The sequence below is a fragment of the Mirounga angustirostris genome, unplaced genomic scaffold (genome assembly GCF_029215605.1).
Source record: "Mirounga angustirostris isolate CCGP_5_RB_7025 unplaced genomic scaffold, mMirAng1.0.hap1 SCAF_17, whole genome shotgun sequence".
NCBI lineage: Eukaryota > Metazoa > Chordata > Mammalia > Carnivora > Phocidae > Mirounga > Mirounga angustirostris.
This window is the reverse complement of record NW_026991725.1, coordinates 25,546,128-25,559,783: the sequence shown is the minus strand read 5'-3', so window position 1 is coordinate 25,559,783 and position 13,656 is coordinate 25,546,128. Positions and strand designations below refer to the sequence as shown.

Sequence of the window (13,656 nt, the reverse complement as noted above, 5' to 3'; positions counted from 1 at the left end):
GTTTGTTTAAGATTGTATTTATTTATTTGAGAGAGAGACAGCAAGCACAAGGGGGGCGGGGGGAAGGGCAGAGGGAGAAGCAGACTGCTTGCTGAGCAGGAAGCCCGAGGAGGCGGGACCCCGGGATCAAGACCTGAGCCAAAGCAGACGCTAAACCCACTGAACCACCCAGGCACCCCTGAGGTACTACTGTTATTTTTATTCTTTTTTCAGCAGAGAAAACAAAAGCACCAAAAAGCCTGCCTCCATCAAGACCGCACGACTGGCAAACTGCCCAGCAGGGTTAGAAACTCAGGTAATAATGATTGGAAGGAGATGGTTCAGATGACAGAATTAGCAGTCATTCAAATCGTGCAGTTCTTTTTTCAAGCATCTTGTAAACGCATTCTTTTGTCATTTTAACATTGTGGATTGACAAGGACAGAATAAACCCATTCAAACATTTACACGGCAGAATAAAAAATTAAAAAAAAAAACAACTTCGGTCTTTGGCATGTTCTCGTCAAATGTGAACAACTTTTCTGGACAGCAGAATTCAGGGAATTTAACAGAGGAAAGAAAAGTAACAAGCAGCAGGGCATCCTACTGGCTTTCTGAGGAAAAATTGTCTGTCCTAGAATGGCCCCTAAACCCCATTCCCCGTTCCTGAGGCGGTAACTACAAACTATTCCTTTCGATTGACCTGCTTGCGCGCAACGTCGCTCTACTGGGGGACTTGAATACTGCTCTCTATTTTGCGTGGCCTCACCACGCCCTACTATTATATCCCAAAACCACAGCTGTAGCACTTCCGTTTCTTCGAAAATAAATTCTTGGGAGGGGAGGTTGAGGCAGACGCCAGAATCTGTTCGCTACACCAAATCACCGGGCTGCCCGTCCAGAAAGCCGGCGCTCAAAATTTCCTCAGGAAAACGAAGCTAGGACTCCGGTTCCTCTCGCTAAAAAGCCTCAGGACGGAAAACAGTTTCTAGATTTCAAGAATCTGAACTAAGTTAGCAGCTACTGAGTAATTCGTCTCCTTCCTCCTTTTGCCGCAGCCTGCACCTCAGAAAACCCCTTCCCGCTGGCATCGCGAGTCTCTTCAGAGTTGTCGGCCCCGAGAGAACAAATAAGCCCCCCCTCATTGGCCAGGTTTCCTGTCAGTCTGTCCGCGACGACTCCGAGTGGTGCCTTTTGAAAGCCCTCTAGTCCCGCCTTCTTTTGCGTAATTGGTTTGTTCAAACAGGCCCCCGGACAACTCAGACGTTCATTGGTGAATATAAAAAGCCAGCTACGATTGGCTCCTCGGGACGGAACCTGTGAGAGCGAGTCAGAGATTGGCTTATCTGGTTTGGGCGGGCTACAGGAAGGTTCAATTGCGACTGGAAAGGCTCTTCTAACCGACGAGCGTCTGTGGAGAAGCGGCTTGCTCCGCGGTGGTCTCGAGGGTCCCGCCGGTTTAGTCGCTTGCAGGGTTCTCGAGCCCCTTCACGACTGTCACTATGGAGGTGTCACCATTGCAGGTACAGCTCGCGGAAGGGGCGGGTCGTGGAGGCTCAGCGCTGCCCCGCATCCCTCCGGCTGCCGGTGAAGGGTTGGGCTCCTGGGCTGTGGTCCGTTCGCCGCCGGCTGGGAGCGGGTATTCCGCGTCGGCCCCGGTCTCGTGGGCTCGGAGTGATCGTGAAGTGGATAGCCCCTCTTTATGGTGCTAGTAGTGAAATATTGGCTACGCTGGCTGGCTTCTGGGGTGTTGGGTTCTGTTTTCCTGTCTCTAGGGCCTGTATTCAACTGGCCCGTTTTATTATGGCCCGCGTGTGACTTCAAGCAGCACAGTCAGATACTTTCCTACCCTCCGGTGGAAAATGGGATTGAGGGCGCCTGGGTGGCTCAGTTGGTTAAGCGACTGCCTTCGGCTCAGGTCATGATCCTGGAGTCCCGGGATCGAGTCCCGCATCGGGCTCCCTGCTCGGCGGGGAGTCTGCTTCTCCCTCTGACCCTCCTCCCTCTCATGCTCTCTGTCTCTCATTCTCTCTGTCTCAAATAAATAAATAAAATCTTTAAAAAAAAAAAAAGAAAGAAAATGGGATTGAATGCCCCTGACCTTGGAAGGTGCAGAGTATGGCACGATGTTCCCAGTGAGGAGCCGGCAGGCCCGACTTGCTCAAAATATGTCCTTCCTGTGTTCAAAACGATTCAAAGGATTGAATCGATGGGCTCCCAAACTGCTGCTGACGAGAATCTGTTATGTACCTGGGGCATAGCAGGCACTCAGAAAATATTTGTGGAATGTCTGGAAGAAGTGGGTGTATTTTATTGATGACATCTAAAACATTCAAGGAAAATAGTTCCATGTCACATGCACTTGGATGAGATAATATATGTTTATTCAAACTGACACCTGGGAACTTGGCTGCAGTTAACTTAAATTGCCGTGTTGGTACAAAATGATGTAAACTGCACCAATACCTGGTTAAAGATTGTGATTAGGGCGCCTGGGTGGCTCAGATGGTTAAGCGTCTGCCTTCGGCTCAGGTCATGATCCCGGGGTCCTGGGATCGGGTCCCGCATCGGGCTCCCTGCTAGGCGGGGAGCCTGCTTCTCCCTCTGCCTCTGCCTCTCTCTCTCTCTCTCTGACTCTCATGAATAAATAAATAAAACATTTAAAAAAAAAAAGATTGTGATTACACATCACTATGTGTGATGACACATAGTGCGTAAATCATTACGGTGGGTGTTTTGTTTGTAGTTTTTAATAAACCTCTGATTAAATATCCCTTTTCTACAATTTTCTAAAATTGCTAGCCTGTAAATGAAAATATGCAAATCAGCAAAACAAAGAAAAATGAAGATGCTAAGAAAAGACTGTCTATTGAAAGAATCTATCAAAAGAAAACCCAACTGGAACATATTTTGCTCCGCCCAGACACCTACATTGGCTCTGTGGAATTAGTGACCCAGGTAAAACCAAGTAATTAAATGCAGTTACGAAGTAGTTAAAATGTATACTTTTCCAGGTGAATTTTCTATGTATTCCATGTACTCTGAATGTCACCGGAACTGGCCTAAGCTATCGTATGTATATTGTATTTAATCCAGAAGACTTTATAGTAATGATGATAAAACAATAAATATAAGGTAAAAGTAACTATATTTCTTTGCCTTATTTCTAGCAAATGTGGGTTTACGATGAAGATATTGGCATTAACTATAGGGAAGTCACCTTTGTCCCTGGGTTGTACAAAATCTTTGATGAGATCCTAGGTGAGTAAATTCTTTCACATAAAGATCTACTGGTCAAATCCTTCATAAGAAGTATCATTTCTAGCAAACCCTCTATAACCAGAGCTCCTATCTTTTCAAACAATAGCTGGCAAGGTGAGGCAGTTTACTGGAGTCTAACAAGTTGAATTCTTTCCTAGAAATAGTACTGTGAATAAATGTTAAATTCACGCCTCATTAATACAACTTTTTTCTTTCTATATCTTAGTTTTTTTTAATTTAATTTCTTACCAATGTGTATTTTCTTTCAGTCAATGCTGCAGACAACAAACAAAGGGACCCAAAAATGTCTTGTATTAGAGTCACAATTGACCCGTAAGTCTCTTGCATGGTCTTCTGTTTGTTATAGTTCATTGTTACTGTTAGTTACATTTACTTTGATTTATACTAATGTTGGCCTTTTTAGTAAATGAAATTCTGCAAAAGCACAGAAAAGCAGAATGCTAAAATGAACAATCTATGATACCTACCACCTAGATCCAAGTTATCAATGCTTTGCCATATTTGCTCCATCTATATTTTTTGAGTCCTTTCAAAATAAATTACAGACATATGACACTTCATCCCTAAATTTTTCAGTAAGCATCTCCAATAATTGCTCAGTCTAAGCATTCTGGAGTCTAGAGCTTTTACTTTTTCTCATGATGCTATTCAAATAGTAAACCAGCAGGTGGTGATAGAGAATAATTGGATCCATCATTTCTGGTTATAAATGCTGGGTGTCCCTTTGTGGGTACTCTGGGTGCTTGTTTCACCTTTTTATTAGCCTGATCAGTTATGACATAAACTATGCTTTAGCTTCTTTGGGGGAAGTATGTTAATGATGTACTGAATGCTCCTAAGGGCTTGATACCAAAGTCTAAAAAAATGTTGAGCTAGTTTTAGTCTTTTTTGTAGATAATACTGAGCACTACTTGGAATAAGATCCATAGTGTTTGTCTGGTTATAACTAAACTGTACTATCTTATAAGAATTAACTTAAGGGCGCCTGGGTGGCTCAGTTGGTTAAGCGACTGCCTTCAGCTCAGGTCATGATCCTGGAGTCCCGGGATCGAGTCCCACATCAGGCTCCCTGCTCAGCAGGGAGTCTGCTTCTCCCTCTGACCCTCCTCCCTCTCATGCTCTCTGTCTCTCATTTTCTCTCTCGCAAATAAATAAAAAATTAAAAAAAAATTATAAAAAAAAAAAAGAATTAACTTAAAATAACTAAGAAATAAGTCCAAATAAATTTTTAGCATTTTTTTGGCGAGCAGGGAAGTTTACAATTGGTAATGTTTTTCCCTTTCATATTTATTTTGCAATGTGCTTTGTTGGGTGAGAAAGCTAAGGGAGCTAGGACAGTACAGATAGATGATCCTCTGAAAAGTGGTATAATAGGGGCACCTGGGGGGCTCAGTCGGTTAAGTGTCAGACTCTTGATTTCAGCTCAGGTCATGATCTCAGGGTCCTGGGATCGAGCCCCAAGTAGGGCTCCTCCCTCCAAGGAGTCTGCTTGAGGATTCTCTCTCCTTCTCCCTCTGCGCCCCCTCATCCCACTCATGTGCATGCGTTCGCTCACTCGTGCTCAAATAAATAAATCTTAAAAAACAAAACAAAAAAGAAAGCAGTATAAATAACAGTTTCCAAATTTTTCCTTTCCATTGGGCATAAATCATTTCCCTTTGTTTATCCTAACATTTTAAAATTTCATATTTTTTCAACATTATCAGTGTCTGCCCAGGTGTTGGAAAAGGATTAATTTTTTTTTCCCCTCTTGGCTCCTATTTCAGGAATGTCAGGAACTAAGCATGGTGGGAAAGGTAGTTGATGCTGAATTTCAGAAGATATGTATGAAAAAGAGTCAAAGAAATTGAGACTTGTGAATTTCTGTATTTTAAGAATAATGATATTTAAGTATAAAAAATATCAAGCACTAGTTTACCATTTGTTTAACAATAAAAGTTTCATTCTTCTTTTCTTAGGGAAAACAATTTAATTAGTATATGGAATAATGGGAAAGGTATTCCTGTTGTTGAACACAAAGTTGAGAAGATGTATGTCCCAGCTCTCATCTTTGGACAGCTCTTAACTTCTAGTAACTATGATGATGATGAAAAGAAAGTAACAGGTAGAGTATGGAGGAAAATAACATATTTGTTGCTGAAAACACATCTTTTAAATGACTGTGACATAAAAGTTAAAAATATTGGAATGAATCTCTATAATTGATTAGCATTTCCAGTGATAACAAAGTATTTTAAATTTATTTGCGTAGGTGGTCGAAATGGCTATGGGGCCAAATTGTGTAACATATTCAGTACCAAATTTACTGTGGAAACAGCCAGTAGAGAATACAAGAAAATGTTCAAACAGGCAAGTATAAATAAATATCTTGTGCCTCAATTATAATTGTACTTTAGCAATTTATAACAGCATTAGTGGTTGGTTTAATTTAACGTAATTTATAGGCTATTAAATCATGGAAAACTATTCGTGAACATAATTAGGTTATTTTTTAGGACTTATAAATTTGTGTTTAGTTCTAGTTTGTTGTGAAAAGACTTGAATTTTTATCTTCCTATTTTTTACTTCCACAGACATGGATGGATAACATGGGGAGAGCTGGTGAGATGGAACTCAAACCCTTTAATGGGGAAGATTATACATGTATTACCTTCCAGCCTGACTTGTCCAAGTTTAAAATGCAAAGCCTAGATAAAGATATTGTTGCACTAATGGTTAGAAGAGCATATGATATTGCTGGATCCTCGAAAGATGTCAAAGTCTTTCTCAATGGAAATAAGCTGCCAGTAAGCATTTTCCAGGGTGTTAAGGGCAATGAGGGACTTGATATGATCATTGTCAGAGGCAAAATTGATTTTTTTTTTCCTCCCATATATTTTTTTTTTTTACACCACTTCTCAGATATGTTCCTGAAAAGAAAACAGTATGCCACATTTTTTACTTAGCTCTTTTAAACTCACTAAAGAAATGTCTTTCTCAAACAGTCTCCTAAATGAATCCTTTTGTGCCCTTTAATGACCATTCTCTTATGCCCATCAGTGAACATCATTTCATTAGTTTTGAAAAATCCTCATGGTCTATCATTGAATACTTTTTATAACTTTTTTCTAATACCATAACTTTTAATTCCTGTACAGGTAAAAGGATTCCGTAGCTATGTAGATATGTATTTGAAGGATAAGGTAGATGAAACTGGCAATCCACTGAAAATTATCCACGAACAAGTAAACTCCAGGTGGGAAGTATGCTTAACAATGAGTGAAAAAGGCTTTCAGCAAATTAGCTTTGTCAACAGCATTGCTACTTCCAAGGTAATTTTATTTTTGTATTAATCATGATTTATCTTTACATAGAAGTGTTACTGTTTTTCATAAATAAAATGAGCTTGAATATTTGGCTGCCCTGGCATAAAGAAAGCTAAATTACATTTTTTAGTATTTGATCATTATTATAATTTTGAGGATCCTGAGCTTTACAATTTGTTATTTTTCCCCATTAGGGTGGCAGACATGTTGATTATGTAGCTGATCAGATTGTGACTAAACTTGTTGATGTTGTGAAGAAGAAGAACAAGGGTGGTGTTGCAGTAAAAGCACATCAGGTATGGTATTTTAGCACAGTTTTCTTTTTCTAAAGTCAAGGAAGAAGAGAAAGGCTATAAATAAAGCATAAGTTTTTAGCTATGTAATATCAACCTTTCCTGCAGGTGAAAAATCACATGTGGATTTTTGTGAATGCCTTAATTGAAAACCCAACCTTTGACTCTCAGACAAAAGAAAACATGACTTTACAAGTCAAGAGCTTTGGATCGACATGCCAATTAAGTGAAAAATTCATCAAAGCTGTGAGTACTGGGGCACCTGGGTAGTTCAGTCGGTTGGGCGTCTGCCTCCGGCTCAGGTCAGGATCCCAGAGTCCCGGGATTGAGCCCCTCAGCGGGGGATCTGCTTCTCCCTCTCCCTCTACTCCTCCCCTGCTCATGCTCACTCATTCTCTCTCGCTTGCTCACTCTCTCAAATAAATAAAATCTTTTTAAAAAAAGTTGTAAATACTTACAGGGAAATAAGAAATAGAAGCACCTTGCTTTATTGTCCATTGCCCTTCTCTGCTCCGCAAAAACCAAGATTCATCCTACATGTCTTCTGCCTCTGAAAAGGAAATAAATAGCTTTCACGAGGGGCACTTGGGTGGCTCAGGCGGTTAAGCATCTGCCTTCAGCTCAGGTCATGATCCCAGGGTCCTGGGATCGAGTTCCGCATCGGTCTCCCTGCTCAGCAGGGAATCTGCTTCTCCCTCTACTCCTCCCCACTGCTCGTGATCTCTCTCTCTCTTATGCTCTCTCTCTCTCTCAAATAAATAAAATCTTTGAAAAAAAAAAAAAGAAATAGCTTTTCACCTCACTGGACTTACTACAGCCAATTACCATCCATATGCCTGTATTTCCCCATTACCTTGTCACCATTCAGTCCATTTCACTGCTTACTAAACATTGCCTGAAGTTGGCTCCCAGTCGACACATCCAAAACTGAATTAGTTCTTTCCATACTCACCTCTACACAAGGAGCTTCTCCACACCGCAAAAACAAAACTATTTCCTGTCTTAGTAAAAGGCCCCAACCAACCACTAGGTTGCATAAACAAACCTGGGAGCCTTCTCTTTACCCCATGCCTCCTCTAATCCAATCAGTAAAATTCATCTTTTGGATACCTCAGTAGCCTCTCACTGTCATCTCTTTTCTATATTACTGTAACGATTCTTAATGTTCATAACATTTCAGTCCTTTCTTTGCAATGCTCTTGAGTAATCTTTTTGTCTTAAAGCACATGTTTTTGTCTTCATTCTCTTTTGAAGTCTTTTGGTAACTTCCACTCTTAGAAAAAGTCCAGGGGCGCCTGGCTGACTCAGTCAGTGGAGTATGTGACTCTTGATCTCAGGGTTGTAAGTTTGAGCCCCATGTTGGGTATAGAGATTACTTAAAAATAAATCTTTAAAAAAAAATAAATGACTTGGGCGGCGCCTAGGTGGCTCAGGTGGTTAAGCATCTGACTTGTGATTTTTATCTTAGGTCATGATCTCATGGGTTGTGAGATGGAGCTGCACTAGAGCTGCATGTTGGGCTCTGCTCATGGGGGAGTCTGCTTAGTCCCTCTCCTTTTGCCCCTCCCCCCACTGTACACACTCTTTCTCTGTCTCTCTCAAATAAATCTTTAAAAATTAAAAAAAAAAAAAAAAAGTTTTGGGTGCCTTGGTGGCTCAGGCAGTTAAGCATCTACCTTTGCCTCAGGTCATGATCCCAGGGTCCTGGGATTGGGTCCCACATAGGGCTCCCTGCTCAGTGGGGAGCCTGCTTCTCCCTCTGCCTCTGCTGTTCTCCCTGCTTATGCTCTCTTACTCTCTGCCAAATAAATAAAATCTTTAAAAAAAAGAAAAATGTTTTAAGTCCAAATTCTTTTTTTTTTTTTTTTTTTTAAGATTTTTATTTATTTGACAGACACAGCGAGAGAGGGAACACAAGCAGGGGGAGTGGGAGAGGGAGAGAAGCAGGCTTCCTGCCAAGCAGTGAGCTGGACGCGGGGCTCGATCCCAGGACGCCGGGATCACGACCTGAGCAGAAGGCAGACGCTTAACGACTGAGCCACCCAGGCGCCCCAAGTCCAAATTCTTTAATGTGGCCTACAAGACCCTGCCATCTCCAACCTCATCTCAGTACCACTTTTTCCTGTGTTGTCTAAGCTTCAGTCCTACTGCCTTCAAATTACTCAGAAGCATTAGTACTCTTCCCCCTTCTTAGAGCTTTTCCACTTGGTAATCCTTCTGCCTGAAATGCTTCTCACATAGCTAGCTACTTTAGATCTTCAATGTCATTTCCTCAGGAAAGCCTTTACCTTCTACCCTTCTCCCTGGACATACGTTATTAGATGTAGCATACTTTTATCCATAACACTCATCACACTCGGAATTTCTCATTTTATTTCCATCTTCCTTATTGTTATCTTAAAGTCCATGAGGACAACGACCATGACCAATTTGTTTTAACGACTAAATCTCCAACATGGATCTCAGTGCCTAGCACAACGTAAATATGTAGTTAGTGAATATTTACTGAATGAATGAACTCAAGGGAACCAGTTCCCTCAGTTATGATAACCTAAGACAGGAAGACATGTCATCCTCACACTCAGTCTGAAAATTATTATTTTTTTTACCTCCTTTAAAACTTTGAATTATTTTTATAGGAGCTCATTTGTATTCTAGATGCTTCTTCCCTAACATGAATCTTCTCATTTTCAGGCAACTGGCTGTGGTATTGTGGAAAGCATACTAAACTGGGTGAAGTTTAAGGCCCAAGTCCAATTAAACAAGAAGTGTTCAGCTGTAAAACATAACAGAATCAAGGGAATTCCCAAACTCGATGATGCCAATGATGCAGGTACACATTTAATAATGCTTCTAAACTTTAAATCTTGTGGTTCAGGTATTTGTTTTATTCATTAACAGCATACCGTGGATACTTCCCACTCAACATGTAATATTCAACAGAATGTTTTTATATGGTTAAGAATCAACCAATTCCCTGTTATTGAACATTTAGATCATTTCTAATTTTGGCTGTTACAGTAATGTTGAGATGACTATTAAGAGTATAAAACAAGAATTTGTAGTGATCTAGGGTGCCTGGGTGACTCAGTCGGTTAAATGTCTGACTCATGATCTCACCTCAGGTCTTGATCTTGAGTCGTGAGTTCAAGCCTTGCATTGGGCTCCATGCTGGGTGTGGAGCCTACTTTAAAAAAAAGAAAAAAAGAATATGTAGTGATCTATTACTTAATGTAGGGGAGGAAAAAATTTTCCTTAACCCTTTTAGTTCCTGTCTGGGTCTGAAAATGAAACTGACAAAGACAGGTTAAATGATGAAAAACATACAAATTTATTTAATATAAACTTTACTTGACACAGGAGTTTTCATAGGGAAATGAAGACCCAAAGAAGTGTTAAACCTGAGCGTTTTTGTCAGGTGTGAGGAAGAGTGGAAAGATATGATAAGGGCAGAGTATGAACTAAGTATAGTAAACTGGGGGAAGCTCTGAGGACTGTTCATTCACATTCTTTTCAGTGTCACCCTGAGAGATAAGAATGTTCCCTTCCTCTGTGGTATATGGAGGGCACTTCTCACATGAGGGCCTCGTGACCTGCTTCACGGTAGAAAGTTGGGGAATGAGGTCAGAGAGAACTTGCTTCTAGCATTTTCTCAAACTCCTTCAGCTTAAAATATTCAATATGCCAAGTGCCCTGTTTTGGGGTAGTGTGTTCTAAACCCCATCACTAACAAAAAATTTTTTTTTTTTTAAAGATTTTATTTATTTATTTGAGAGAGAGAGCACATGAGAGTGGGGAGGGTTGGGAGGGTCAGAGGGAGAAGCAGACTCCCTGCCGAGCAGGGAGCCCGATGCGGGACTCGATCCAGGGACTCCAGGATCATGACCTGAGTCGAAGGCAGTCGCTTAACCAACTGAGCCACCCAGGCGCCCAACAAAAATTTTTTTTTAAGATTTTATTTATTTATTTGAGAGAGAGAGAGCTATCACGAGCAGGGGCGAAGGGTAGAGGGAGAAGCAGACTCTCGCTGATCAGGGAGCCCGATGCGGGACTCAATCCCAGGACCCTGGGATCATGACCTGAGCTGAAGGCAGATACTTAACCAACTGAGCCACCCAGGCACCCACTAACAAATATTTTTAACATAATATGATCAAATGAGTGTTCAGCAACAGTATAAATGTCACAAGAAATTAGCATAAGAGAGGTGCCTGGCTGGCTTAGTCATTGGAATATGTAACTCTTGGTCTCAGGGTTGTGAGTTCAGGCCCCATGTTGGGTGTGGAGATAAAGTCTTTTCAAAAAAAAATAGTCTAAGAGGGCGCCTGGGTGGCTCAGTCATTAAGGGTCTGCCTTCGGCTCAGGTCATGATCCCGGGGTCCCGGGAATGAGTCCCACATCGGGCTCCCTGCTCGGTGGGAAGCCTGCTTCTCCCTCTCCCACTCCCCCTGCTTGTGTTCCTGCTCTCGCTATCTCTCTCTCTGTCAAATAAATAAAAAATCTAAAAAAAAAAATAGTCTAAGAAACTAGGATTTTTTTTTTTTACTATGAACATTAGTTCTAATATCTATTAGTGTTTTTATCACAAAACTATTGATAGCACGTCTGAGTTGAGGTTGAACTAAATGTGCCAATATTAATTTGTGTATTTTTATTTTAGGGGGTCGAAACTCCAATGAGTGTACACTTATCCTGACTGAGGGAGACTCAGCTAAAACTTTGGCTGTTTCAGGCCTTGGTGTAGTTGGGAGAGACAAATATGGGGTTTTCCCACTTAGAGGAAAAATACTCAATGTTCGAGAAGCTTCTCATAAACAGGTAGAACCATCTTTAAAATCTAAATCCAGTTTTATAATGCAGGATTTCATGCTTGTATTTCATTCCCTTCACTGGGCATTATGAAATAAGTTTTAGTTTATTGTTCTTATTTTAAGAAATTGGGTACATTGTAGCATATCTTAACAGATCTTTCTGACTAAAATATAGGCTAATAATAACTGAAAATACTGGAGCTCAAGAAAACCCAAACAACGTATACTCTGCTATTTCTTTTCAAATTTATAAACAAAACATTACCTTTTTTAGTATATGTCTATTTCAGATCATGGAAAATGCCGAAATTAACAATATCATCAAGATTGTGGGTCTTCAGTACAAGAAAAACTATGAAGATGAAGATTCATTGAAGACTCTTCGTTACGGAAAGATAATGATTATGACAGATCAGGTCAGATTTGCTTTCAAATATTTTAGATTGTTACACTAAATTAAATATGTTTTAATTGTTGCATTTCCTGCTGTGGAAGGAAATTACTTAACTTGGAGCTTTATTCATCACATGTGTGTTACATATATAGGTTAAGTGAGTGGATTTAAATAGCCTTTTTCTTTTTTTTAATCCCCATAGAAAAATTTTAGAGAAATTACCAGTAGGTCAATCATAATTTTTTTTTTTTAGTTTCAAAATAATTCTTTTGTGTTTTGGCTTTCCACATATTTCTAGGACCAAGATGGTTCCCATATCAAAGGCCTGCTGATTAATTTTATCCATCACAACTGGCCCTCTCTTCTACGGCATCGTTTTCTGGAAGAATTTATCACTCCCATTGTAAAGGTATATTAACTTCTAAATTACCATAATGGATATTTTAAGGCCCTTACTCAACGTTTTATACACATACAACCCCAGTGTTATATGGTATACAGGGGACTCAGCAGTGTGCAAAACCACAGCAACATATTCTTTACCACAGGTGTCTAAAAACAAACAAGAAATGGCATTCTATAGCCTTCCTGAATTTGAAGAATGGAAGAGTTCTACTCCAAATCATAAAAAATGGAAAGTCAAGTACTACAAAGGTTTGTAAGGAAACCCATATAGAACTTCTCATTTTGTTATATACCATTGTACAAGATTATATGGAGTAACTTGATATTCTTGGTTGTGTAGGTTTGGGCACCAGCACATCAAAAGAAGCTAAAGAATACTTTGCAGATATGAAAAGACATCGTATTCAATTCAAATATTCTGGTCCTGAAGATGATGCTGCCATCAGCCTGGTCAGTTTGAGTTCTGTTTCATACATACATTCTAGTTTTGTAAGTCACTACTTTAGCTAGTCAATTGAAACATAAATTTTTATATAATAGAATGTTTTATAGAATATAGAATGTTTTTAGTAAGCATGTCCTAGAGAAAGGGACATGTTTTAGGAAACTGAGTTTATTTTTGTTTAGTTTTTATACAAGAGATTTTGGGAGATTGTTCATACCAGTGACATCTTTTTTATCTCTAATGTGTAGGCCTTTAGCAAGAAACAGATCGATGATCGAAAGGAATGGTTAACTCATTTCATGGAGGATAGAAGGCAACGGAAGTTACTTGGCCTTCCTGAGGTAAAAGTCTTATATATCTGGGCACCTGGGTGGCTCAGTCGGGCATGTCCAACTCTTGATTTTGGCTCAGGTTGTGATCTCAGGGTCATGAAATCGAGCCCCGCATGGGGCTCTGTGCTAGGAGCCTGCTTGGGATTCTCCCCACCCCCGCTCACGTGCTTGCTCGCTCGCTCTCTCAATCTAAAAAAAAAAAATCTTATATATCTTACAACACAATGACTAATTGCTTCAGTAAAAAATTTAATAATAGATAATTATATATGAATGTGCTTATCTAGACTGCTGCATAAATGTATGGGGACTGAAAAATTAAAAAGGCAATGCAGTTTTTCCTAATTGTGCAGCAATTAAATTTGCTTTATCTTTAAAACCTGTAAAATACTTTGGGCGCCTGGGTGGCT

General features: G+C 40.1%; 1 protein-coding gene across 1 annotated transcript in view; it reads left to right on the top strand.

Annotated features, from left to right (window-relative positions):
• The first annotated feature begins 1,336 nt into the window (after window positions 1-1,336).
• Window positions 1,337-13,656, top strand: part of TOP2A (DNA topoisomerase II alpha) — a 30,130-nt gene continuing 17,810 nt past the window's right edge. The window contains exons 1-17 of the mRNA XM_064583590.1: window positions 1,337-1,502; window positions 2,782-2,937; window positions 3,150-3,240; window positions 3,510-3,573; window positions 5,220-5,365; window positions 5,513-5,610; window positions 5,835-6,047; window positions 6,399-6,572; window positions 6,761-6,862; window positions 6,968-7,105; window positions 9,554-9,692; window positions 11,520-11,677; window positions 11,961-12,086; window positions 12,363-12,473; window positions 12,613-12,718; window positions 12,810-12,919; window positions 13,163-13,255. Coding sequence (XP_064439660.1) covers window positions 1,482-1,502; window positions 2,782-2,937; window positions 3,150-3,240; window positions 3,510-3,573; window positions 5,220-5,365; window positions 5,513-5,610; window positions 5,835-6,047; window positions 6,399-6,572; window positions 6,761-6,862; window positions 6,968-7,105; window positions 9,554-9,692; window positions 11,520-11,677; window positions 11,961-12,086; window positions 12,363-12,473; window positions 12,613-12,718; window positions 12,810-12,919; window positions 13,163-13,255 — 2,046 coding nt within the window. The 5' untranslated portion in view covers window positions 1,337-1,481. The remainder of the gene's footprint in view (window positions 1,503-2,781; window positions 2,938-3,149; window positions 3,241-3,509; window positions 3,574-5,219; window positions 5,366-5,512; window positions 5,611-5,834; window positions 6,048-6,398; window positions 6,573-6,760; window positions 6,863-6,967; window positions 7,106-9,553; window positions 9,693-11,519; window positions 11,678-11,960; window positions 12,087-12,362; window positions 12,474-12,612; window positions 12,719-12,809; window positions 12,920-13,162; window positions 13,256-13,656) is intronic.